This window comes from Mustela nivalis, assembly GCF_964662115.1.
Source record: "Mustela nivalis genome assembly, chromosome: 18".
NCBI classification, from domain to species: Eukaryota; Metazoa; Chordata; class Mammalia; order Carnivora; family Mustelidae; genus Mustela; species Mustela nivalis.
In genome coordinates this window covers 32,635,670-32,663,580 of record NC_139037.1, presented here as the reverse complement: position 1 = coordinate 32,663,580, position 27,911 = coordinate 32,635,670, and the positions used below count along the sequence as shown (strand labels likewise).

Genomic DNA, 27,911 nt, shown 5'->3' with positions numbered 1-27,911 from the left:
TGGACAGGTATCCTTCCTGGCCCACCAAACACGAGAAGATTTTAAATGTGTCAGAATTGGCTACAAAGTCATTCCGGCCAAGCCTGCTGACCAAGCCAGGCGATGCCGTTTGTGTCTAAAAAGCAGTCTGAGATCATGAAACGCCTGTCTTCTGGGGGCAGTAGCTCTAAAGGGAGCCGCTAAGGAGGAGGCCAGGAATGTTCTGAGCAAAGCCAAGCTCCTGGGAATAAGGGTGTGACCTCCCAAAATGACTCCTTTTCCAGATCCCTGCCCTTGGCCAATGTGGACATCAGGAGGCCTGGAACCCGCAGCCCTCGGGGCAGAGCCAATGGGCCCAGGGGAAGCTCCTCAAATAGGCAGGGCCAGAGCATTCGCCTCCTAACAGAGCAGAGCAGGGCACCGGGAGAGCTTCTCCACCAACCACTAAGCCTCAGGCCTGAGGGACACCAGCTGAGTGGACCCACCAAAACCAAGATCCCAGAACCCCAGGGGCCAGGCAGGCACATCCGTGAGAGACCTTTGTCCGGGGAACCGCCCACCGGCAGGAGCAGCCTCCACCCCCAATACCAGAACTGCTGCCAGGCAAGACCATGGGCCTCGCAATCCCTGATCTGCCCATTTGTTAAGAGAGATAAGCAAGAAATCTGGATGAATTTTCCGGTGAAATCTCCAGAATTGTAAATGTTGGTTTGTTTCTTTTAAGCACAGCACAGCCCAATCAAAACATGTCTGTGGGGAACACTGGGCCTCAGGCCACCAGTTTGCAACCTTAATCCAAAAGGGTAGGAGAGCAACAAAAAGGGCTAGATGCTCAGGTCTGCAGCTCTCCTCCGGCTCCCCGAGGCTGACCCCCCACCTGCACCCCCTTCCCTGGGAACCCCTTGCCAGCCCCTGATGGCAGTGGGGTTCCCATGCATAGGAGCGGTTTCTGGGCCTCCACTAGCTCCACCCAGCAGGCAATACCCATGGCTCAGGACTCGGGAAACACCTCTCTGCCGAGGAAACCCTCAGCACTTGGCTCTTCCTGGAGGCTGAGTTTCCTCCCCGAACAGGATGGATTTCTGTGCGGGAAGGAAAGGCCTGCGCATGCGCCCAGCCCCAGACCCTGGTATTTATACAGTTTCAAAACTGCAAGCGATTATTTTGTTTCATAAGAACAATCGCTATGCAAATGAAACCTCCAGCTAATACAAACAGGGCTGTTAAATTCACTTGCCAGCGTTTATAAAAGGAAATTCGGCCAGGCCTTGACCGAGCAGCTAAGAAAATGTTTAATCACAAGATACATTTGAGTGAGGAAATTAAGCAAATAAGAAAGGACGACCTGACTTGGTTCCCTGAGCCCCCCCACCACCTCCCCACCCCTCCTTTATTCGGCAAGACAATGATGGCGAAATGAAACGGTTCCCAGGGGACGGGCAGATGTCGAGACTCAAGGAGGAAAACCCAGAGAAAGAGGCAGAGATGAGGTTCCCAAATTCAAACAGCCCCCTCAGGGTCTACCCCCCACCCCTATTTTTTTACAGTTGTCTTTTGGTGGGGTGGTTGTGAGGAAGGGAGGAGGGAGAGCATGTGCGGGTCTGCAGGGCTGGTCGGGAGGGTACGCACACCGTCCCCTCTGACTCGGGGCTCCTACAGTTGGCAGCACTGGAAGCCAGAACACATCCTGTCTTGGGAGCGGAGCTCACGCCTGTGGCCAAGCCCTGGACCACAGAACCAAAGCTCAGGATGGGGCCGTGGCTTCCCGCAGCCTGCTGTTGGGTGGGGGGCAGGCTTGGGGACCCAGGCAACACCAGAGCAGGACAGAGTGTCTGGGACTCGACCACGATCCCTGGGGGAGGATCTCAAGTCCTGAGAGGGCCACGCAGGAGCCCCAGAACAGTGAACAGCCCCAACGTCAGGAGGGATTCCAGAATGGTAGAGCAAAGAAAAACTCAGGTCATCAGGCTTGCTTGGGCTCCAAGCCCTGGGGTTCCAGGAGCCCACGTGACCTCAAACCAGTTATTTTCCTTTCTTTTTTCTTTTTTTTTTTTTTTTTTAAAGATTTTATTTATTTATTTCACAGAGAGAGATCACAAGTAGGCAGAGAGGCAGGCAGAGAGAGAGAGAGGAGGAAGCAGGCTCCCTGCTGAGCAGAGAGCCCGATGTGGGACTCGATCCCAGGACCCTGAGATCATGACCTGAGCCGAAGGCAGCGGCTTAACCCACTGAGCCACCCAGGCGCCCAGTTATTTTCCTTTCTGTGCCTCAGTTGCCTTCTCTTTCAAATCGGGATTAGGAAAGCAGGCCTCACCACGCTGTTGTGTAATACAGTGAGATCACACATGTGACGCGCTTAGCCGAGTCCCCAGATCTTAGGGAAATGCTCAATAAAGGGCAGGTATCAGGCCCAATTCCCTCAGTGCACAGAGAGGCTGCTAGGTTTTCCTCAGTCACACAGCAGGCTCAGAACTGGACCCTATCTCCCAGCTCTCCAGCAGATTCAGGGGAAAATGGGTGGAGTCTAGGCCTTGGCCCTGCAGAGGCCCCTCTGGGAAGTGCGCTCAGCAAGGAGGTAGGAGGCAGTGGTTGCAGGATGGACCTCTGGAGCCGAAGCTCCCTGGGGCTGGGGGAAACCGGAGCCTGGCCCGGGCAGGGCCTCCCAGGGGCCCAGGCAGGGGCAGCTGTCCAGAACTGTCTGTCCATGGAGGGGGCAGGGAGGCTGCCACTCGGAGCACGCCGTGTGCCAGTCCCTGGGGCCGGGCCGGCTCAGCCTGCTGGCTCCATCCAGAGCCCGCCCCAAGGGATGCTGGGGGAGGCAGCCAGGATCAGAGCTGCTGGCTGCACGCTCCCCTCCCCCAGCAACAGGGGACTAAAGTGGGTCAAGGAGGAAGGAGGGGGCCCAGGAGGCCTGGGGGAGGGGCCCGAGGAGCTCAAAAGGCACCCAGAGGGAGGAGACCAGGAGAGGGTGCACAGAAAAGCAAAACCATGTGTTCAGTTGGCCTTGGGGGGCCAGGGTAGAGAAGTGTAGAAGCTGCCATGGACTTGGGGGTTCTCAAAACCACCTCAGAATTAACTGGAGGGGGACCTTCGCCCTGGCTCCTGCCCCGAGAGGGTAGGTCTTTCTCTTTCTCCCACCCATGGCCTCGGGGTCTCCATCTCCCCCCTACACCTCAGCCTCTTCCAGAGACCCACACCCAGCAGCCCCCAGCCAAGGGTCTGTGAGGAACTCTCAGTCAGCTTTGGCCCTCTGGCTCAGACCTGGAGGTGGGCCCAAGCCAGGAGGTGTGGTCCGAGGAGGGTGGGGAGAAGCCATCGAGCTGACCCCGTCCTAGGCGCAAGTTCAGCACAACTGTGGTAATGCCAGGCCAAGTCAGGCCCCAGCCACCAGGGAGAAGAGAGTGAGCCCCATGTTCCTCCAGGGGTGTCCTTGGGGAAGGTGGTGTGAAATGAAAGGAAAAGAGACAGGAAATACCAAACAGGGCTGTCCCCCTGCCAGGAGGGAAAGCCAGGCCCCAGACCCCTCAAGGGTAGGGGCTGGGGGCCACAGTTCAGCCCACGGAGACATGGACTAGAGTCAGCCTCCACCCCTGGCTGGCCCTGGCCCAATTATCAGCTTCTCTCCCTTCTCTCCCAGCTCCCCCACCCTGCATGGCCCAAAAAAAAAAAAAAAGGAAACAACCACCCAGGCAACTCGATATGGTCCAGAAACCTCCAGGGTCCCTGGGTTCCAGGAAGCGGGCGCAGGAGGGGGTGAAGGGCAGGGAATGCAGAGGGTCGGTGCCCAGGGAGAGGGATTTAAGGAGGGAGGGGAGGAGGGGCCCGCTGCTGCTCCCAGGCCTCTGGGCCAGGCTGGGCCACCCGCTGAGGGGCAGACTGGAAACCTGGCCCCGGAGAGGCCCGCACCCCCGGGGTTCAAACTCAAGTTCAGGGGAAAATGTTGAGGGTGAAGGAGCTCCAGGCTCAGAGACCAGGCCTTGGGCCCAAGGGGCGGTGTGAGTGGAAAATGAGAGGCCCCGAGGATAGGGCCCTTTAAATATTTGAGTCCCTCAGCAAGGCCACCCACCCCCAACCAGCACATCCAAGATTCCTGGGCTGAGCCAGCTGGACTCTAGGGGCCTGGCTAGGGGTGGGGGCGCAGTAGAAGGGAGGGCTCCCCACCTCCATGCAATGAGCAAGCACCTCCCCTTCCAACCTAGCAGAGGAGAGGCTGGCTGGCTGTGCCATTCCCCAGAAACGGGGAAGCAGGTACAGTCCTGTCCATGCCCACCTCACGCGTCCCAGGGACCTGGCCTCGTCCTCCCACCTCCCCACCTGTCCGAGCTGCTTCTTCCTCAAGTGAAATTGAGGAGCAGGCCCAGGCAGGCAGGAAGGGGGGAGGGGAAGGGGGTGTGAACTTGGCCACCAGCTGGGTCCTCAGGGGGAACGTGGTGTTACCAGCCTCAGAGTTCATAACTGTTTATGGGTCTGTTTCCCAGCCCAGCGTGGGCTCCTGGGGGAGGGGAGGCGTGCTCATTCACCAGGAATGGAGAAGGTGGCCCTGGGAGTGACTCAGGCAGGCACCAGGGTGTCAGGCAGCCGGGCTGTGACATGTGACTTTGGCTCTCAGGCTGATACTCAGAATTTCCTCCCCTGCAGGATGGCAACCCTACTGGTAGCAATTTCAAAAGGGCTGTTTGGGGGGGATTCGTGAGAAATGGTGTAGAAAGCATTCAGCATGCATGGGGCACATAGTAAGCTCAATAAAAATTACCAGTGGGGTCACCTGGGTGGCGCAGTCGTTGGGCGTCTCCCTTGGGCTCAGGTCATGATCCCAGGGTCCTGGGATGGAGCCCCACATAGGGCTCTCTGATGGACGGGAGGCCTGCTTCTCTCTCTCCCACTCCCCCTGCTTGTGTTCCCTATCTCTCTGTGTCTCTCTCTCTGTCAAATAATAAACAAAATAAAATAAATAAAAATTATCAATGCATGCCCTTACCCCTTCTCACTGCCTGCCTCTGGGGCCCAAGCCACACCTGTCTCCATGGAGCAGAGCAAACCTGGAACTCTCTTAATGAAATGAAGCCAAGCCACAATGCACAGAGATGTCCGTGGACAGGCTGAGCACCATCCCGTATGTCTGAGTGAGGAACCAGGTTCAGTCAAACGCAGAACCCATGACAGGCCTCGCACGGCCCCAGAGAGGCTATGCAATGGGGAGTTTGTGCCAATGAAGACAGAGAATTCGGAATAAAGCCCATTCAGACACCCAGATCGGACTGAGCTATGGATGAAGCAGGCCACAGAGAGAACTGTGTTCTCATGGTCCTGGCTAGAGGTGGTGGGAATGGAGGCAGCTCGGACACTTCAGTAACGGTAATGCACGTCCACACTTCCCTTCCATTTCCAACCCTAACAGGGTGCAGAGCGGGCCCCAGGCTCTGGTGAGTCAGGGCCTAGGAGTGAGGACCCCTGTGACCTTGGGAATGAGCAACGTGGCTAAGAGCAGGACCGCGCTGGGTGAGTCAGGGCAAGGCTGTGATTCTGGACCTCCCTTTCTCACCCGGTAAATGAGGAGGGTTCCCTTCCAGACTACTACCTGGGTACTGAGAGGTACCTTTGAGAACCTCAGGAACCCTACAATGCTCGGAAATCACGCCAACCCTGGAAGCATTTATGCTCCTGTCACAGGGCCCGTCCTGGGGGCTCCCTAGAAGGGACAGGCCACCCCAAACCCAGCCACCTCTTTTCCTACCCTCTCCTGCCTCCTTCTTCACTTGCGTTCCAACCCTTCCAGAAAAGCCCACTGCACTTGTCCCTGCCCCTCCAGGCACACGTACTCTAAATTCCCCTTGATTCTGTCTCCTCAGGTCCTCACGGATTGGGAGGTGGCCTTTCCTTCTCCCTCCTCCCAGCACGGGGCTGAGACCAAGACAGGCGGTGGCCGCCCTGGGCATGAGTTCAGAGGCGAAGGGCACCAGCCGCCTCCCTCTGCATTTCCCTCTCATCTTCCCAAGCCCGCTGACACTTCGCCTCCTCTGAAATGCCTTCCCAGGACGACACTGCCCAAGGCTGACAAGCCACAGCAGTCTCTCCATGAAAAATGACGTGGCAGTGTCCATCTTCCCACTTTGTTGCCATTCTCACTACCCTGCCCCTAACTAAACGGTAAGCTCCCTGAAGGCAGGGTCCCAGCTCTCTTCCCCCATCACGGTGCAACCAGCCGCAGCGGTAAGACCTAGCACAGAATCACAAGCGTGCATCCAGGGAAGGAGTGAAGTCAGGAAGTATCCATTCAGTCAGTGAATGAGCTAATTTTAAAAAACACAAGAATCATTAGGCACATATGTTTGCCAGTCTTCTCTGTAATTTCTTGAACATAAGTGCCCTCAAAACTGCACTCCTGCGCCCCTATATCCCTTACCCCGCCGTGTCGCCAGAGGAACTGCATTCAAATCCTGTCCAGTCCTAGCTGCGGGACATTGAGCAATTTAATTTGCTACCCCGGGCCTCAATTTCCTCCTCTGTAAAACGGGATAATCACAGCACCGACCTCAGAATGCTGCTGGGGCGCGCAAATGAATTTAAAGAGTGTGAAGTGCTCAGAAGCCATGAATGACACTTATTTTTTATTATTATGCACTCAGGGATGGCCCAGGCGGTCAAGTGCCCACCCCGAGCCCCGCCCCAGAGTTGAGGGCCAATCAGTGCTCCAGTCCCCAGAGGGCCCCCCAGGGGCACATCTGGCCAGCGGAGCCCCGCAGCCCACCCACGGGCCGGCCGCCAGCTGTGGGCTAGGCGCCGCCGCCGCCGCCTCCCGCCCGCCCCCGCCCCCGCCCCTGGTCTGAAACTCAGCCGGCTGGGCCCGGTTGGCCCCAGACTCGGAGGGGCGGGCGGGCGGAGGCGGCCCGCAGTGCAGAACAAGCCCGGGCCCCCCTCGGGGCAGCGCGAGCGAGCGCCGCAGCCCGCGCCTTCCCAGCCGGTCCCCCGCCGCGGCCGCTTTGTGCCCAAACCTGGGCCTGAGTTATTGCGCCGCAGCCATGGAGCCCTCCCGGGCGGGGGCCGGCCCGACGCGTTCCCAAGACGGGCGCCTCAAAGGGGTCCCGGGGCCGCTCCCGCGGGGGGTGGAGGACAGACCCGGGCCGGGAGGGGCCGCGTTCCCAAGCGCCGGGCTCGGCCAGCCGCCGCATCCCCAGACCCTCCCCAGGCCCCGCCCCAACTCCTCCCCTTCCACCCACCCGGGTCCCGACCTCCTCTCCTTCCCTCACCGCTTCCCGGTGCCCTTCCCCATCCCCGCCCCCCGGACCCAGATCGCCCTCGCGGCAGCTCGGCAGACTGACCCCAGGAGGGCCCTGAGGGCCCCCAAATCCCACCTCTGCTCCAGGAAATCTCTTCTCGCCCCCATCCCACTAGCCTCGGGTCACAGCCCTCGCTTGGAAAAGGGTTGGATTCGAGGCTGGGCCTCTGAGGGAATGGGCTGTGGGAGCCTCCTGGTCTCATTTCCCCATCTGTCAGATGGGGGGTGAGAATGTGGGTCCAGTGCCAGACACTGAGGACATGGCAGTGACCGACACAGGCAGAGGTTCTGCCGCGAATGATGCTCGCAGCCGGCTCAGACGGCTGCCCAGGGAGGCCAGGGAGGGACCAACCCGGGGCCCTCCGTGCTGACTTACACAAGCTAACAGTGAGATAGGACTGCATGGCTTGGGGAGGGCGGAGAGTGTCACTGAAGATCCTAGCTCAAGATGGGGATTCAGAAGCTTCCCTTGCCCCATCAAACCGACTGGCCACCCAGAGAAGCCTATCTCCATGGCCTGGACTGTGCCATAAACAACAAAGAAGCCTGGGCCAGTGGTGGGCCCTCCCACCGTGGGATCCAGAGACCCAGGGAAGGACCCCCATCTCCCACATGCCCCACCCCCTTCAAAGCCCCAAACGCAAAGGTTTGGAGCCCCCAGGTGCCCTCATGCCCCAGTCCCCCAATCATCAACCTGGGCTGAAGTGTCACTTCCCAGATGGCCCTGTCTGGACAGCCTCCTCCACCCCTCCCTGCCACGATCTGCTTTGTTTCCCAGAAATTATGTTACTGACTTGTGTACTTGTAGATGGCATTTCACCCCCCCTAGAATAAACTTTCACCCATCCACGGCTGTGGCTTCAGCAGCTTGAACAGCCTGACACCAAGTAGGTGTTCAATAAACATGTCTGAGATGAATAAGTGAATGAATGAATGAATGAGTACATCATGATAGTAGCCCTTAAAAGCCTAGAAACCTGCACTGTACCCAGACAAGAGGATTCCATGTCTAGTGATCAAGTAAGTTTGGAAACCAAAAACTATTAACATCTCTGAGAGTCCCGCATTAACTTTTAAAGGCTCTGAGAAGCCCTGAAAGTTTTAAAAACTTTTAACTCTGCTTAATGCAGTGTCCGCCAAATGTGTTTGGCCACAGAAAACATTTTTTTTTAATTCTTTTGATAGAACTTCAACAAAATCCTGGAATACATTTTGGGAAACATCAGTGTAAACTCATTTCCCACCCTCAAAACCATGACTTTACAGATGGCAAAGTGAATCTTAAGAAAGGAAAAAGGACTTCCTTCCTTCGTCTGAAGCATCAAATTGAACATCGTGCGTGGTACATAGTAGGGGCTCCAGAAAGATTCGGATGAATGGATATAAAGTAAATTCATGAATAAAATCTACCAGCCATGTGTATTTTCTCTGGCCTTGTACTGATAGGCTGAAGCATGAAAGCAATGACAAGATTGTCTTCCACTGGGAGGCTGGCACACACGCACACACACACATCCATGTACCTACACAGACAACCCAAACCAGTACACACGTGCACACACACACACATGCACACACACAAATGGGCACACACACTCAACACACACATACACACAGGTACACCCATTCTAAGGCATACGCCTCCCCACAGTCTCCCTTCGTGTGCCTGGCCAGTGTGTCCCTTAAGAAAGGCAAGTGTTGGAATGCCTGGGTGGCTCAGTTGGTTAGGCATCTGCCTTCAGCTCGGGTCATGACCCCAGGGTCGTGGGATGGAGCCCCACATCAGGCTCCATGCTCAGCGGGGAGCCTGTTTCTGCCCCTCCCCCATGCTCGTGTCCGAGCTTGCTTGCATGCATGTGCTCTCTCTCTCTCTCTGTCTTCAATAAATAAAAAGAGAGAGAAAGAAAGGCAACTGTCCTTGGTGGGATGGAGAGGACATGAGGGCTGGAGAAGGCTCATTCACAACCTGACAATTCCCAGAGGGTAGGGTCACTCCAGGAGGTGACAGATTAAAAGCTAGATATTTTCCCACCCATTTTCTCTGACGCAAATGTACAGGCGAGAGAGAAAGAATGGCGAAGTTAGGCTGCTCCGAGGATGCCTCCCACTCGAACCCTTGGATGGCCATTTCTGTTGGACAAAGTCCTTCCTCACCGCTAATGAGATTTCACCCTCACACTGTCCTGGGAATGGAGCCCCCATTCCGCAGAAGATGAAGCTGAAGCTTACCAGTAACATGGTGGGGATCTGGGTGGGATAAAGATGGGATCCCAAGTACACTTAAGAGTCCCCCCACACCCCAGAAGCTTGGGGGTCCCATGTTGTTCCCAAGGCAAGTCCTGCCCTAGGACAGCGGCAGCAGCAGGATCCACACACCCCCCCGCCCCCGCAAGGTGCAAGTCTGCCACAAGGTCATTGTATGACCTCGGACATCAGACTTGCCCTCTCTGGGAAAATCTGATCATTCACATCAGAAGGGAGCTCAGCTGAGGATTCTCTAAGATCCATTATTGCTCATGAACAAGAAAGCCTGAGGCCCTCAAGTGAATGGTCAGAAATGAGCGTCCAGGTTAAATGAGATACTGCCTGTAAAATGCACTGCCCAGTGCCTGCATAGTTGCATTCATGAAATGTTAGCTGCTCTTGATGATGTCTTCCCATCCTTCTGGGTCCAAATCAAGCACTACCACTCTTCCAATCTTGGCGCTCATCCTGCCCCTCCATCTTGGGCTGCCCTATCTGGGCCTAGGGTTAGGGTCTTAAAACCACTCCAGACTGTGAACTACCTGAGGGCATGTCTTCCATTTGGTTCATCTCTGCATCTACCTTGGAATACGGGCTAAGAGTCTCGCCTGGATAAAATACTCAGGATTTAGATGGAAGGGAAGAATGGATGGATAACAGATGGATGAATGGATGGTTGGGTGGATGATGAATGGGTGATGGATGGATAATTGGGTGATAGATGGATGATAAATGGATGGATGGATGATGGACAGATGGATGGATGGATGATGGATGATGGGTGGATGATAAATGGATGAATGGATGGGTGGATGGATGATGGGGAATAGCTGGATGGATGATGGATGATGGATGGATGGGAGATGGATGGTGACAGATGGATGATGGATAGATGATGGATGATGGATAGATGATGGACAGATGGATGGATGGATGATGGATGATGGGTGGATGATAAATGGATGAAAGGATGGGTGGATGGATGATGGGGGATGGCTGGATAGATGATGGGTGATGGATGATGGATGGATGGAAGATGGATGGTGATGGATGGATGATGGATAGATGGATGATGGATAGATGATGGATGGGTAATGGATGAGTGGATAAATGAGGGATGGACAGAAGGATGACTGGCGGATGGATGGATGATGGACGGGTGGATGATGAACAGATTATGGGTGGATAGATGGTTGGAAGGAAGAAGAAACATGACTAAAGAACTCGCTGAGGGAAAGAAATGCCCAATCCCCCAAGGTCCACATTCAGCAAAGTGCCCCTTCCTGAAGAATAAATAAAAAGAGCCTATAGGGGCTCCTGGGTGGCTCAGTGGTTTGGGCTGCTGCCTTTGGCTCGGGTCATGATCTCAGGGTCCTGGGATCGAGCCCCGCATCGGGCTCCCTGCTCCGCAGGAAGCCTGCTTCCCTCTCTCTCTCTCTCTCTCTGCCTGCCTCTCTGCCTACTTCTGATCTCTGTCTTTCAAATAAATAAATAAAAATCTTTAAAAAATTAAAAATTAAAAAAAAAAGAGCCTATAAACATAAGAAAAATGGTCAACCCGGCTAGTAATCAGGAAAATACAAATTTAAAAGATGAGCTATTTTTTGCCTGTCAGATCGGCAAAAAGAGAAAGGGGGGAAGAAGAAGGAGGAGAAAGAGAAGAAGGAGGAGGGAGGGAAAGGAGGAGGAGAAAAAAGGGAACACATCAGCATGGAGGCAAGCGCTAGGAGAGACCAGCACTCACACGCTGCTGAAGGGTACGTCAGTACATCCTTGGTGGAGGGCGACGTGCAAATATCTATCAAATATTTCAAGTGATTACCCTTCGCCCTAACAGGTCCACTTTAGGAATCTAGCCTAAGAAATACAAAGATTTATAAATGAGAAGTCTCCCTCTTTCATTGTTTCTAACAGCAGAAAACCGGAAACTAAATGTCCATCCAGAGAGTACTGTAAACTGATTCCGGTGCGCCCCTTCTACAGAATGATGGCTGTTTCAGGGAACTAAACCTACAACATTAACAGGACTGTCCTAGACGAATGCTTCTTGACCCTGGCTCCTCACTCAAATTCCCCAGGAAGCTAAAGAAGAAGGAAGGAAGGAAAGAAGGAAGGAAGGGAGGAAGAAGAGGGGGAGGAAGGGTAGGAGGAAGGGGGAGAGGAAGAAATTGACTTAGAGCCGCATCCTCGAAGAGTCTGGATTGTCTGGTCTGTAGTAGGTCCCAGGCAACATTATTCCTTAAAGTGCCTAAGATAATATTAATGTGCAACCAAGACTGGAAACTCATTGCTTCTTGAAAATAGCACATAACAGAATGTGCACATCTCCGTCAAGCAGTATATCAACCACGTAAGGGTAAAATTACACATGCACGAGTATATGTACGTGGGTGTTTGTGTAAATGCACCACAAAAAAAGGTCTGGGGTGAAGACAACTGTGGATAACAGTGCTTCCCTCTGGGGAAGAAAGGGATTAAATTATTTAAGATGTGTCCATCTTTTTTTAAGTTATGAATATAGTTACCCCAAAACGCAGGATACACAGGTTACACAGATGGTTGGGGAGTAGGACAGAACTCCTGTGCCCTTACTCATGGCCCCTTCTCCTAGCCCAGAGTCTGGGGACTTCTCCAGCCTCCAGAGAAAGCATGAACTTCTCTGTTGCCTTTTCTGGCCCATGGGGCATCTGTAAATAAAGGTAATGATTACTGGCACAGTTCGCTACCTCTAGCGGTGCGACTCTGAGCAAGGTAGTTCTGTGCCTATCTGTGCCTCTGCAAAACTGAGATCAGTCAGAGAGCTGAGATGAGAACCTGAGAAGCACCTGGGAAGAGCTGAAGACAGGGTCTGGCATAAGTAAGTCCCTCCGTGAGTCCTCCCCAGGGATCAAGGTGGGCCACGCTGGTTGCTCTGGGTGGGCATAGGTGGGACCTGGTCATCCTCTACCTGCATGGTTCCTGGATTAGAGAAGCACCAGAGAACCTGCTCCACTGATGTTTGCCGAAGCCCCTGGAGCCCAAAGAGGCAAGGACACCACCAACTGAACTCTCAGACACCTGGAAAGTCACCAACATGGCAGTCAAGCCCTTGACACTGACCCGACGTGCCCCTCCACGCTCAAAATGGTCTGGAGCAAGGGAGGTCCCAGCTGCCCTGCGCAAGGTTCCCTAGAGCTGCCTCTTCAGAATTGTCACTCTCTGGACCGGTCACTTTACAGAGTAACTTGAAAAGACCTAACAATAGCTTTCTAGCCTGTTTTGTTAAATACTTACTGATTTTGAGCCCAGATGTCCATCGACTAATGCATGGATAAAGAAGAGGTGATATAGGGGCACCTGGGTGGCTCAGTGGGTTAGGCCGCTGCCTTCGGCTCAGGTCATGATCTCAGGGTCCTGGGATCGAGTCCCACATCGGGCTCTCTGCTCAGCAGGGAGCCTGCTTCCTCCTCTCTCTCTCTGCCTGCCTCTCTGCCTACTTGTGATCTCTCTCTGTCAAATAAATAAATAAAATCTTTAAAAAAAAAAAAAAAAAAGAATGCTAGCTCTTTAAAAAAAATAATAATAAAAATAAAAAAAAGAAGAGGTGATATATATATATATATATATATATATATATATATATATATATCGCCCTCAGAAGAATGAACTCTTGCCGTTTGCATCAACGTGGATGGAGTCAGAGGGTATCGAGCTGACTGAAAGGAGTCAGCCAGAAAAAGACAAATACCCTAGGATTTCCTCAGATGTGGAATTTAAGAAACAAAAGAGATGAACATAGAGGAAGGGAAAAAATGAGAGAGAGAGAGAGAGAGAGAGAGAGAGAGAGAGATGCAAACCATAAAAAACTCAACTATAGAGAAGAAACTGAGGGTTGGTGGAGGGAGGGAGGCGGGAGAGAGGCTAAATGGGTGAAGAGTATTTTTTTAAAGACTTATCTATGTATTTACTTATTAACTTGCTTATTTACTTATTTGTGAGAGAGTGAGAGCAAGCACATTCACAGAGGGAGGGGCAGGGGGAAAGGATCTCAAGCAAATTCCCCACCCAGCACGGAGCCCCTCCGGCCTCTGCGCAGGGCACTACTCTGGGTCCTGAGATCATGACCTGAGCCAAAACCAAGAGTTAACCAAGGGTTAACTGATGGAGCCACCCAAGCGCCCCGGGTGATGGGCATTAAAGAGGACACTTGTTATGATGAGCATGGGGTGTTAGTCACTGAACTCTACACCTGAAACCAATCTTATTATCCTCTTTGTTAACTAACTAGAATTTACAGGAAAATCTGAAATTAAAAAAAGAAAGAAAGAAAAAGAGAAAAAGGTTTTTTTTTCTTTTTTTCTTAAAGTAAACTCTACCCCCAACATGAGGCTCGAACTCACCACCCGGAGATCAAGAGCTGAATGCTGTACCCACTGAGCCAGCCAGGCACCCCCTAACCTGTATTTTTTCCCCCCAAATCAAAGCTTCTTATGTTTTCCCCTTTTTATGTTCCAGGAATTAAAATCCTAAAACATCTAAGGCAGGTAGCTCAGCCAGCCAGTTCCATCCCGTTTTATAGACAGGGAAACTGAGGCCCATAGAGGGAGCTATCCTGCCCAAGATCACAGAGCATGTTTCCTCCAACCCACAATTCCCACAACTCCAGAGAGAAATAAATCAATCTTAACTCAGGCCTTCAGCCAGAATGGGGTCTTTTCTTTTCATTCGGAGTTTAATTTAATTGTCAGGTTCCCTTGCAAACGCATCTCATCTTCTCCTTCCTGCAAACTTCCCCCAATTCCAGCCCTCACTCCTAGTGCTATTCAGGGTCAGTGGGTCCCTGAAGGATGAGTGCAATCCCAAAGGTCATTTAATAAAAGCTGGACTTGGGGCTCCTGGGTGGCTCAGTGGGTTAAAGCCTCTGCCTTCGGCTCAGGTCATGATCCCAGGGTCCTGGGATCGAGTCCTGCATAAAATCAGGCTCTCTTTTCAGAAGGGAGTCTGCTTCTCCCTCTCCCTCTGCCCCTCCCCCCTGCTCATGTTTGCTTAAATAAATAAATAAAATCTTTTTTTTTTTTTAAAGATTCTATTTCTTTGACAGAGAGAGATCACAAGTAGGCAGAGAGGGAGAGAGAGAGAGAGAGAGAGAGGAGAAAGCAGGCTCCCTGCCCAGCAGAGAGCCCGATGCGGGACTCAATCCCAGGACCCTGAGATCATGACCTGAGCCAAAGGCAGAGGCTTAACCCACTGAGCCACCCAGGCAGCCCCAATAAATGAAATCTTAAAAAAAAAAAAAAAAAAAAAAAAATTTGCTTAGAATTTTATTTTAAATTTAGTATGAAATTTCGTATGAAAGTGTCATATTGGTTTTATCATTTAAAAACAATGTTTTACAACCTAGCATACAGTCTAGCACAAAGCCTTGGATCAGCCGTAGCAGCAATATCCCGGCTGAATCCAAACTGTGGGTGAGGATGAAGGAGAGAATAGACACAAGCCATCCCCACCCACCTGCAAGGGGCATGAGGTCCCCACTGCTCTATGATGGGGCATCTTTCGCCTCCTGAATGGGAACAGGGGCTGGCAGGAGGTGGAGAGGGCAGGAGAGTGCATCAAAGATGCTGATGGAAGGGCGGGGGTGGGGGGATAAGCCCAAGTCAGATGACCCACTCCCTCATTCACTTAGGAGAGCATTCGCTCATTACTCAGTCACTAGTCCACTACTCCCTCATGCACCCACCCATTCACTGAGCCCCTCAAAGTTTGCACGTGTACGCAATCACTTAAGAAATCCTTTCTAGGGCACCTGGGTGGCTCAGTGGGTTAAGCCTCTGCCTTTGGCTCAAGTCATGATCTCAGGGTCCTAGGATCGAGTCCCATATCGGGCTCTCTGCTCAGCAGGGAGCCTGCTCCCCCCTTCTCTCTCTCTGCCTCTCTGCCTACTTGTGATTTCTCTCTCTGTCAAATGAATAAATACAATCTTAAAAAAAAAAAAAGAAAGAAAGAAAGAAAGAAATCCTTTCTAGGGCTTAGTGGGTTAATCCTCTGCCTTCAGCTCAGGTCATGATCTCAGGGTCCTGGATTGAGCCCCACATTAGGCTCTCTGCTCAGCAGGGAGCATGCTTCCCCCCTCTGTCTCTGCCTGCCTCTCCACCAACTTGTGAGCTCTCTCTATCTATCTCGGTCAAATAAATAAATAAAATCTTTTTTAAAAAATCCTTTATAAACACAAGGACTCAGAGGCTCAGGTCAATGGCATCCACCAGCCTGTGTGGGGTCCCAGAAGCCCGCCAGGCTGACCATATCCCATCCATGATTTCCTACCCCTGAGTGAAGTGGGGCATGGCAAGCTTTGCCAACTCTCAATAGGGCTGCTCTGGGAATGGGATCTGAGTTACTCCCTAAGGCCCCAGGAGACAGAACCAGAACCCAGGCACCAATATTATGAAGGCAGATTGCAGTTTAATGGAAAAGAAGAACATATGCAACACAAGCTTAAGAAAATAAAAAAATGCATATAGGTAGTGAGCTCCCTGGGAGTGAAAGTATGTAAGTCCAGGATGGATGAAACTAAAGATGCCACAAGCACACCCAAAGAGGTCTGAATGAAGTGAACCTCCAGGTTTCTCTTCAAGCTGAGGTTGACAGGAGTCTGAGAAGTTCAAAGACAAAAGGAGTGAAGTCTGATGAATCTTCCACCATGAGTGCCGGGCTGTGGCTGGGGCATCTGCAGAGCTGTCCTGAGCACCCAGAACGTGTGCTTTGCTCACTGCTCCCCAGAGAGCCCAGCACTCTGGAGCCTCCACCCCAGGTGAGAGGAGCCTGCCCCTTCTTTCCATATCCCCTCCTCTGGGTACCCACTCTCCTCCCTCCCCCTCTCCCTGGGGACTCTCTAGGCCTGGTGATTGTCTCTCCTCGCCCCAGGTTCAGGCCTGCAGTCCCAGGGGGCTAGGAACAAAGTCATTTCTCCCGAACCAGAAATAGGCTTACTGTTGCTGGTGGCTGCAAGGTCCTGCAGCCCCCAGGCCAAGGGCATACACCAAGCCTGGATTTGGCAGCCGTGGCCACCCCAGCTCCCTTCTCCAGCCAAGCCCTGCTCCCTAACCTAGCCCAGATGGCCATCACTCTGCCTTCAGGCAGGTAAAATGCAGTGCAACAGGAGTTAGGTGAACAGTATGTTTTATTTAATTAGGATCAACAGAAGAGATAAACCTCACAGCAGGATAGGGAATGACAACACTGCAAAAAATAATTCATGCCCAGGTAACGAAAGGACAAATTTCAATTACAGAGAAAACCGGGGGAGAGAAAGGTGCCTGGTCCCTTCAAGGAGGAGAACGGTACCAGCGTCAGCTCTGCCCAGACCTGCGGTCCAGAGGTGGTGGGCACTCCAGGACTGGGAAGCTGGGCAACTAGGCAGTCATTCCAGAACAACTGTCCCTCCCTTTCCTGAAGGGTGCGGACCTGGGGGAGCCAGGGGGTGCTGTCTTGGTCCTGGCACGCAGGTATGGGGGCCTGGGGATCTGCCCTCCTGGGGCCACTCGGCAAACTCACACCCAGCCAGGCCCAAAAGAATGGCGCCCCCAAGGAGAGAGAACAAATGTTCTAATCCTGACCCGGGTCACCCGCTTGCTCAGCTGCTAGGCAGCCCCCTGGCCTGACCCCCGCCCCCCCCCCCCCGGCCCTCATGTGGTCCCTCATCCCACGCCCTGCCCTACCTTTGGGCACACCGATCTCATTTCTCACACTAGAGCAAAGAACGGCCCCGCCAGAGCTCCAGAGTCCCTTGATCCTCCGAGCCTGCTTCTCATGGCTACCCTGGAGAATGGAGCCCTTGAACCGGGGGGCTTCCTCCGAGGGTGGTGGGCTAAGACCCCCCGCCCCACCACTACCACCTGGGTAGTTCACGGTGGTGAACTTTACATATGATTGTAAAACAACATGAAGGAACTAATGTCACCGAACCGCACACTTAGAAATGCTTAAGATGGTACATTCTAGGTTACACATAGCTTACTGTAATTTTTGAAAGGGGAAAAAGAATGAGGAGCTCTGAGGCCCTCCCCAGACCAACTGGGTGAGCGTCTCTAGCGTCTGGGCCTGGGGATGTGCAATTTAATTTAATTTATTTATGTAAGTGATGTCTACACCCAAATGTGGGGGCCGAACTCACCACCCCGAGATCAACAATCGAATGCTACGCCGACCAGGAGCCCTGGAAATGCGATGATAACCAGCCTCTCACTAGGGACAGGGAACCAGCTCCCAGCTGCCGGGAATCCATGCTCTCCCCAAATCAAGGTTCCCCTTCCCGTTTCCAGCATAATGCCATGGATTATCTCCAGAAATCCTTCTTGTGCGAATGAGTATTCACAATGAAGACCCGTCCAAGGAAAATTTTCTGTTGACATATTCTCCCCCCAGAATGAGCACATCAGTCACACCTTCCTTCTCAGGGCTTGGCTGCAAGTACCCAGGACAGCAGAACTCATCCAAGTGGGCTCCGCTCTCTCTCTCTTTTTCTCTCTCTCTCTCTCTCTCATCCCCTCACCCCAAGCGTTAGGTGATGGCAGCCCCAGCACCCCCATTAGCCATGAGGAAAATTGCTGTTAAATTAGTGAACCCATCTACAGAGCCCCATTTTATATCCCAATTCAGAAGATGGCATGAACATCTGCTTTCACTTCAAGACATTAATTTTCAATTATTGGAGAAAAACAAAATTAGTCCTGACAAATTGCTGGCGAGCACAGGCTGTTGTCTGGTGGTTCATAATAATAACTTCGGGGGCCCACAATTAGTGTCCTCGGACGGAGTCTCCTGATGGGTCCCTGTCATATGGAGTCAGTGGCAGTGGCATCGCAGTCCCCGGGCATTCTCAGGGAACTGCATCTTTGGGGCCGGTTGAGAGAACTAAGGAAGTTGGGTATTTCTCTTTCTGGAGAAGACCAGGCACTAGGGTAGAGGGGAAAGGAAAGGATGAATATAAAACATCCTGCCTGATCATTTTCAGCCAGGGACATATCACGCCCTGCTTTCCTGCCACACACTTACATGGGAATGCAAATCACTCCTGAGTCCAGGGGAGCCCAGTAAAGGCACACTTAGACCACCTTAGAATTCCACGCTGCCATCTTCAGTGGGGGACAGACGGGTGACATGATTCTCTTAGCAGACCCCTTCCACCCCTGCCGTAATGTCATCAGGGATTTCTGAGTCCAAAGCTCAACAGCTCCAGCCTCTGAGATCAGAATGCATATAAACCTTCTATAACAAAAAACAAAAACAAAAACAAACAAACAAAAACCTGTTTGCTGAGGTCCCATCAACCCAAGAACCTGGTTCGGCCCGTGTCAAACCTTACAGGAAAAAAAAGAAAGAAAACTCTGAATTTGCCAACCTCAAGGACCCCCAAATCCAGAGAACAATCCACTTGATATTATCAACACTGGAATCTCATTTGATAGCTTTTTTTTATGTATCTTGGCTGCTGTAGTCACTCTATCAATAAGAAGCCACTGAAATGTGAATGAGCAGAAGAATTCGGAGATAATGACGTGGCAATCTTTGAATTGGACTTGTCACAATTGAAAGTAGAGTGTGTTTGCCTAGCGAAGGCGTTCAGACTCTTGGGGGGGGCGTGGCGGGAGGCAGGTCAAAAAAAAAAAAGAAAGAAAGAAAACAAAACAAAACAACAACAACAAAGGAAAATTATATCTTTTAGATGAGAATGAAAGACGCTGCTACTTCCAAAGTCAACTCGGTAACTGAGCTCCAACATTGTGTAATTGACTTTGCAAGTAGAACAACAGCAACGTAACAAAGAAAATGTCAGTGTTTTCACAGCACTAATCTATAACGCAGGGAGGCCCTCCCGCTGTTAGCCAGGGCTGACAATACAATAGCTTTCAAAGGGATATTACCATCATGCTTTTATTCCTGACATCAATCAAGACAAAGAGAATCCTTTTCACAAGACATTAAAAATCAAACCTTTGTACGAGAAGATAGGTAAAACAGCATTCCCCTTAAAGACAGCCACGCAGAGCAATCAGCTAATTGGCGCTCCTTGAAAGAGGTAAAGTATTTTTATTTACTGAGTGTACAACCCCGATCGTTGGCTGCCACCGAGCCTGGCAGGTAAGCTATGAATCAAAACTTTCCATCAGCATTCCCCCACTCCACTCCACCCTCTCTCTCCCACCGTAGGCAGAGGGAGCTGACAGCACCGAAAACTTCAATTGGGATATAACCGATCCAGGCTTAATTAGTCTATTCTGGGTGCAAAACTATTTGGATCCCCGACTACCACAAGCACAAAACACCCTTGCAAGCTGACAGGAATCTGCAGAAATTGTCAAATTTGCCAATTCAGGTTTTCCCTGGCTACCCACAGTAATGGGGAGCCCCCTAACAGTTTTCAAGGTATTCTTCCGTCACAATTAACATAGACCCACAGATAAGAAGTCCTGATATCTATGGCAAATGTTCAGAAGACATGAAGATAACATTCTTTGCAAACACCAGTGTACCATAGACAAGATCCAGGAAAGGTAAATTCAGTTTTACCTGGATCAAAGGGTTAACTGAATCTACACATTCAGTTTAGTAAAAAGGAGGAGGGGGTAGTGGAGAGGCAGTCAGGAAAGCTAGCCATCTTCAGCTTGCTTACCAATAAGAGTTTTTGATGACCCCACGTCAAAAGCTGGTACCACCTGCAGAACCCTGCGTGCAGAAGGGCTCATGTTTTGAGAGTTCATTATCTGCACGCTATCTAAGCCACGGAAGTTGCCCACCTATCTGCCCGCAAGGGGTCCAAAATGCCACGTCCCCACACCTCTCCAGGGCTTGACAGCAAGGGTCTAGGTGGCCCCAGGCCCCAGACTATTGCTAAGGATAGAGGACAGGGGGGCAAAATCACTCAATTTCCAGGAATTTCTTTTGGAACTCAGGGCCAAGGTGTTTTGTGACTTTTGCCTCTGGTACCTAACAGACCATCTGTCAAAAGTAGGTGAGCCCAGCCACTCCAAGATGGAGATGCAACTCAAGGGACCTCTGAAGCAGGAAAGATGTTTTTCTTTCTTTTTTTTTTTTTTAAGATTTTATTTATTTGACAGAGAGAGAGAAATCACAAGTAGGCAGAGAGGCAGGCAGAGAGAGAGAGGGGAGAAAGCAGGTTCCCTGAGGAGCAGAGAGCCCAACGTGGGGCTCGATCCCAGGACCCTGGGATCATGACCTGAGCCGAAGGCAGAGGCTTTAACCCACTGAGGCACCCAGGTGCCCCTGGAAAGATGTTTTTCACTTTTCAGACATAACTGTATTCAATTCTGGTTTATTTTTTAATTGTTTATTTTTAAGCAGTTTCTGAACAACAGGTGCTGTTCACTTCACAAACAGAAATATTAAGACAGGAGGGAATTGGTCTCAAAACCACCCCGAAAAATCCTATCCTCACCACCACCATCTACATCAGCCTTTTTCCAGCAGCAAGCACGCCCATACCATCAGCCTCCATGGCAGGTTTCTTTCGTTTACACATCCAAATGAACAGTTAAGAGAAATCAATGCATCTAATTGCCAGACTATTAAATCCTACATCAGGGGAAGAATTCCACAGCCACCAGCTTAAGAGTTGGCTACAGATACGGCAATTATTGTAACTTTCTATTAGACTGAACCGGATCCCCCTTTGGTCTCCAGCTAGCAACACTGTGCTCAAAGATGTTGTACTCCTGTTTCCCCTCTCAGGTTTCTCCCCCCTCCTCCTCCTCCTCCTCTTCCTCCTCTGCTGACACACTGTAGCATGCCTTCACAATGCCAGGGCTGGCCGGGTCTACCAACTGACTCTAGGACTATAAAGTCACCAGCATTTTGCACCTTCCGTTATGAACACAAGCTGGGCACCTACGGTTAGACATTTAGCAGGGTCCTTCTGTCAGAGGCACACAGTTATCTCATGTTATTGCTTATGAAGTTTTTGCAAGGAAACAGGTGTAAGAATCTAAACAGCAATGACTAGCCATAAAAGATGTTTTCTAGAGTAAGACAGGCTCTTCCACGCGCTGGGAGTGCGTGACTTAATGGAGGAGGGGGCGATGAAAAATTAGGATTAAATATCACTGCTCAATCCACACGAAAGCTAAAGAACCAGAAAGGGTTTGTTTTGCCCTTCCTACAAGATCATGTACATTTAGCCAAACAAATCTCGACAATTTACACTTGTATGTGGTCTCAGCTGAATCAAAAAACCTGTAACCTCAGAACGCCTCTATTTATTACATCTCAATTATTTCCATGGAAACACAAGCAGTGGCGATCTACACTGTTCCCAAGTCCCCAGACCACCAAATTTCTAAGATGGACTTTTGGAGGGGCTACAGGCCGCCAGGAGAGGAAGACAGAGAAGGGGAGGGGAGTGCAGAGAAGAGGGTGGGAGAAGGGAGGGGAGTTAGGATGTGGGCGTGGGGGGGGGGGTGGGAAATGCGTGGACACAGCCTGAGTGCTAATTAATATTAAGAACGGTAATTAACAGGCAGTTGCTAGATGGAGAAAATCAACAGTATTAAATTAAAATCATTCCAAAGTTTTAAGCTGAGTCTGGGGGAAAAAAAAGATGTATTGGTTTCCCAAATACATAAATAAATAGCCTGTTTCTTGGATCTGCAGAGGCAGTGTGGGTGAAGGGAGACAGGTTACCAAGTCACCTGACATCATCAGCCAAAATAACATCAGTGAGAAGTGATGAGAACAGCCCCGGAGAATGAGGCCAAAATTGTCAAAGGAAACAAATGTCCTCACAACTGCCACACCACACCACCAGGAGACAGAAAAGGGGAGAGTGTTGTAGAGAGGGAAAATCGGTCAGAAAATGTGACTTTTGTAACATTTGTGGGGTTTTGGTGTTGTTATTATTATTATTTTTTAATGACAAGGCTTTTGAAAACCAATGAAGCTATTCTCTCCCCCCCCCCTCCCCGCCCTAGTACCCTGGCCCCCTTCCCTATTTGCTGAGTGTCCTCCCTGGAAGCTGGGTTTTCCAAAGAAGGACAAACAGCCAAAGGGGACAAGTGACTCCCCTCCAGGAGGAAGGCTGTGCCCCTGAGTGGAAAGGGAGAACCCCCCCCCCCCCGCCCCTGCCCCGTCCCGTCCCGTCCCAGGCCTGTTTGATTTTTCAAAGCAGCAACACTGGGGCTTTCAAATCACACTTTTGAGCATCCATTAGAAATTGTTATATTTCTGTCTTTCCTTCCTGCTATGGGCTTTCACGTTTCCGAGATCAATTACGAATTACAGCCAAGCGACTTTCACAGCAGAAGGCGCGGGCTGGGGAAGTCCACAATGCCTCCACGTTAGCCCTGACACACAGCAGTGGAGGCACAATAAAATAAAATAAAATGTAAAAGGCACCACTGTTCTTAAGAAGCACCTTCCAGCATCTTGAAAGGTGAAGACCTTGTCATTTTAAACACTTGGTGTGGAGCTGTCCACACTCAAGCACACACTTTTGAATATTGTCTGAGAAAGGGGAGAAGCAGTTCTTGAAACGCAATAAATCCATCACCTGCTGAAACTCTTATCTATTCAAATTATCATCTCTCTTAATTCCTCCCTTGATAAGTGGTCATATCTCCACCCTATTCACCCCGGTAAACTAAATAAGAGGCAAAATGGTGAGAGGCGAGGGTCGAAGCTGCTTCTGGAAAATGCAAAGAACCACAGGAAGAAACAGAAGATCCTAGGCTCCAAGGGCAGAAAGGCGCTGTGTGGCTGATATTTACAATACTTCTCGGGGCGCCTGGGTGGCTCAGTCCTTAAGCGTCTGCCTTCGGCTGGTTTCCTGATCCTGGGGTCTTGGGATCGAGCCCCTCATCGGGCTCCCAGCTCAGCAGGGAGCCTGCTTCTCCTTCTCCCCACTCCCCCTGTTTGTGTTCCCTCTCTCACTGTGTCTCTGTCAAATAAATAAATTTTTAAAAAATAATAATAGTTCTCAAAATGCCTACACTGGTCTTGTTCTCACTTTGCGGTCTTCCCCCCACCAGTTCGTTTGAATTGTTGGCTATACGTACACACATATAGATTTAGAGAGAGAAATTCATTAAAAATCATGTCAAGGCTCATTTCATGAAAAGCTGAGACCAATTCTTGAGTCTTTCTCGAGATACACAGAGTGATATTAGAATTAGGTTCAAGCAACTCTGAAACACCCACCCATCTGTTCGTGGCAAATTGCTCTACCTTTGGTTTCTATGTCTCTTGCCTTCTAAAATTAGGAGGTTCCGAGGCATGGACTGAGGTTAGAGGTAGCTAAGCTTTGCATCTTCCTTTATGAAAATCCTGCTCCTAAACACAGATTTAACTCAAAATCAACTAGCTGAGTTAAATAAAACTGTAGGTAGTTAAATAAAACTGTTTTCCCAACCACAGATCCTGAGTCTACATTTTCTTCTGGGCCACCTTAAGTAGATCTTGAAGGAGTGAGCAGTGAGCCAGGGAAAAAGAAACGAAATCAAATAATAGTTCAAGCCACAGAGCCTTTCCTATTCAGCAAAAGGACAAACATCTACCATTTGCCTGTCCACTTCTTGGGAGCTATCAGTTTCCCTGCGCCTCAATCAGAACACCTTCCGGATCGCCAGTTCTGAAGAGCAGACCAGGTTATCCCCGATTGGGATGCATGCCACAGGGAGGGGAACAAAACCAACTTCTCTCAAGGAAAAAGAGGAAAGGGAACAGCTGCCTTGCTGAGACTTTGGACTGAGCTGATCTGCTTCTAAGATGACAGGGACAGTCTCTGCTCAGCCAGGAGCCATGGAATCTGCTGGGACTTCAGCAGGAGAGCAACGGCGGCGGGTGTCTCACGACCCTCCTTGCCAGATTGAGTCCCGGCCTTTCCAGCCAGGAGCAAGACTGGCAGGAAGGGAGCGGGGCCCCAGCGCCTTCCCGCGCAGGCCTCCAGGAAATGAACTTTTCAGAGCAGAACTGGGCTCGGGCCAGAGGTCATCAGGGGAGTTGGGAGAGGACAAGCGCCTCGGGACTTTTGGCTCCAGAGACCTAGCAGCTCTCATCCTGTCCCTCCTCTGTCAGCTCTCAGCTGGACGGGTCGGTCGGGCACCCATCCGAGGCGCTGGAATCGGGACAAAGCAGCAGGCGAGGCCTGGAGAGGCCAGTCGGTGGGGAGAGGAGGGCAGGGGAGGGGCTCCGTCGCCTGCGCGGGGCCTCTCCCCGGGGCCTCTGCTCTCCAGGGGCCCACTCTAGCCTGGGGCCCTTGATGGAAATGGAAAGCAAAGCAAAGCAAAGGAAACGAGGTGGGGGCGGCGGGGGGTCGCAAGCTGTTTTTGTGTGTCCGTTGTGTTGTGGGTCCTCACTAACGTGTGCACTCCGGGGAACCGACACAGGAAACTGGCCTAGGTGTCGAGGATGTGAGTGCCCGGGGTTGGGTCCCAGGCGCCTTCCACCGAGGGGCGCGCGCGGCGGCCGCTGCGCTCCCCTGGGGACCCGCGTCCTGCCGGCGCTGCGCAGACAATGAACTCCTGGCGGAGGCTCCCGGCCCGGTTGGCCTCGGTGGATGAGGCAGGAAGTGCGGGGGCCCTGGCCGGGAGCGCGGCCCGGGCAGGGGACAGGGAGGGGGCGCCTGGTGGCCGGGGCGGGGACGCGGCGCTCAAGGCGCGCGCAAGCTCTGCCCGCCGCCCTCTGCTACGGCGTCCCGGGGCGACAAGGCGCCGGCCGAGGAAAGGCGGCAAGGCCCGGCGCCCGGCGTGAGCGGCCTCAGAGTTGCCGGCCTCCGGGGCGCCGGTCCTCACCGCCTCTTCCTTCCTCCCGCCGCCCGCCCGCCGCCCGCCGCCGCCGAGATTCGCAATCCCCGCCAAGTCAGGCCCGCACCCCTTGATTGGCCACGCGGGCCCGGGGCCCGCACGGAGGGAGCGGTGAGAGCCCCTCAGCGGCGCCCCCAGGCCCGGGTCCCCCGCGGGCGGCGACGCCGAGCCCGGAGAGGGTCCGGGCGGGTAGGGTGTCCGCGGCGTGCCCCCTCTGCCGCCTCCGCCTCCCGCTCCCGGCTTCCTCCTCCCCCTCCTCTTCCTCCTCCTCCGCCTCCGCCTCCTCCTCCGCCGCCGCCTCCTCCTCCTCTCGGCTCGCTCGCGCGGGTCCCCGGCCGCCCGCCCGCTCGCCGGTCCCTCCTCCCTCGCTCCCTCCCTCCCCGCTCGCTCGCTCGCGCCTCCGCCGGGCCTCGCTCGCTCACCTTTCACCGAGCGCGGCTTCGCCTGCTTCCGCCTGGACATGTCCGGGGCTCCCGGCGCTTCGTCGCCCTCCGCGGCCGGCTCCCCCCGCCGCCCCCCGCCGCTCCGGGCTGCCCTTCTCCCCCTTCTCCTCCGCCTGCCTCTCGGAAACTTTTTTTTTTGCAGCCGGGTCGGCGGCTGCGGGGAGCGGATCGTAGGTCCGGGGCGGCCTCCCTGGGGGGGACGGCCCGGGCCGGCCGAGTCCGCTCGGGGGCGGGGGGAGGCCCGGGGGCCGCGCCGGGGCCCTGCCTGTTGCAATGCGGCAGCCGGGGGCTCTCGGTCCCAGCGGCGGTCCCAGCGGCGCGGGGAGTCCGGAGGCCACTCGGCCGAGCCGAGTTATGCAAAAAAAAAAAAAAAAAAAAAAAAGCCGCCCCCCTCCTCCTCCCCACCCCCCGCCGGCCCCCGGCCCCTGCGGCCCCCTCCCTCCCTCCCCCACCCCACCGCCACCCTCACCCTCCTCCTTCTTCTCCTCCTCCGCCCCTTGCCGGATTTTTGTGCAAAGTTTGCAGGCGTCCGGCCACGCAGCCCGGTGCGGAGCTCACAATGAACCCATCTGAGGAGGGGGGACGGGGCTGGAGTCGAGGGGGTCTCACGGGGGGTGGAGACCGGGAGGCGGTCGGGAGCGCGGAAGCTCAGCACCCCCGGGAAAAAAGAAAAAAAAAAAAAAAAAAGCCTTCAAATTATCCCCTGCCGCACACACACAAAAAAATAAATAAATATCAATGGCTAAAAAATGCCCAAACGCCTGGTTTGGAGATTATGATGGATGGGAAAGGGGTCCCTCAACTCAGCCTACTTGGGGGGGGGGGGCTCGAAACGGCCGCAGTGGCTCGGAAGCCACAGCTCTGGGCCCCTGGCTCACGCCCCCTTCTCTGGCTCTCGGCTCGGTCCGGCGCCGGCCCCCCGGAGGAGGAAGGGGCGCGCGGGGGCGCTCAGGCGGCGGCGGGCAGGCGCGCCCGTGCCCTGGGCATCGCTCAGCCCGTGCGCCGGGCCGCCGATGCCTGCCCTCGGGCTGCGGTGCTCAGCGCGCGGCGCGCAGCCGATCCCCAGGCCGGTGCCAAGTCGCCGGCCCCGCTAGCTGCCTCCATGGGCCAGGGGCTCGGAGAGGGGGGAGGCGGCGGCCGCGGCGGCGGAGGAGGAGGAGGAGGACGAGCAGGCGGCGGCCGGGCTCCCGTCCTCCCGGGCAGCGGCGGCGGCGGCGGCGGCGACGGCTGCGCCCCGGCTCCTCCGCGCTCCAGCCGGCGCCGGCCCGCCCGCCAGCCTCCCTTGCGCTCCTGTCTTCTTTGTGGTCGCTGGCTCTCCTCCTCCCGATCCGGCTGCTGGGGCTGCACTGCAGAGACACATAATAAAGCCAGGCTTGGCTGGAAATGTAGCCGGGTCCCAGCAGGAGGATGTGAGGAGCGGAGTCCCGGCGGGGGAGCGCTCTGATCCCGTGGGGCGCCCCGCACTGCTCCGGCTCGGATCAGACGGAGAGAGGGCCAACAGCACCGAGCGATGGACAGCGCTGGAAATACAGCTCCGGCCGCCCGCAAAACCCGGACCGCGGCGGCGGCGGCGGCAGGCACGGCGCGGGCGCGGGCACCGCACCGGCACGCGGGGCCCCCCGACTTGGGCACCCGCGGCACCTGGGGCGGGAAAAGGGAACTGACACAGGGCCGACGCGTGCTGTCACGGTCGCCGAGATGAATTAGCATCACAAACTGCAAAAAGTGGGGAGGGGGGGGCGCAAACTGGGGTGAATTGCCCCAGCACGCCACTTCCGCAAATTATGCCCCACGGACATGAATTATCTCCGAACTTGGCTTTTCCGTCTTGAACTCTGCCCACTGGTCGGTGTTTGAAGACCATCTCTGCCCCACATCTGCAAACTCTTCCACCGCCGAGCTAACTCTGTGCGGCCTGCATGTGTAGGGCTGTTGCGTCTGGGTGCGCATTTCTTATTTAAGACAATAAAAGGAATACCTCGGCCCCAAAACGTTGCAGTAGCACTGCCCTCCCCCGCGGTTGACCAAAAAAAAAAAAAAAAAAAAAAACCTCTGCTCCTACTGTCCACAGTTTTGCCCCAGCCACCAGGGGGCGCCTCGCTTCCTTGCGTCTCGAGCCTGCGGAGGCTTGCTCTCAGAGCCCGCCGGGAAAGCGCTCACCCTTGGGAAAAGTCCTCC

General features: G+C 53.4%; 1 protein-coding gene across 1 annotated transcript in view; it reads right to left on the bottom strand.

Annotated features, from left to right (window-relative positions):
• ZNF423 (zinc finger protein 423) overlaps positions 1-27,276 on the bottom strand; it is a 334,053-nt gene extending 306,777 nt beyond the window's left edge. The window contains exon 1 of the mRNA XM_082711334.1: positions 25,713-27,276. Within this exon, the coding sequence (XP_082567460.1) occupies positions 25,713-25,752 (40 nt within the window). The 5' untranslated portion in view covers positions 25,753-27,276. The remainder of the gene's footprint in view (positions 1-25,712) is intronic.
• Between the last annotated feature and the right edge of the window lie 635 nt (positions 27,277-27,911).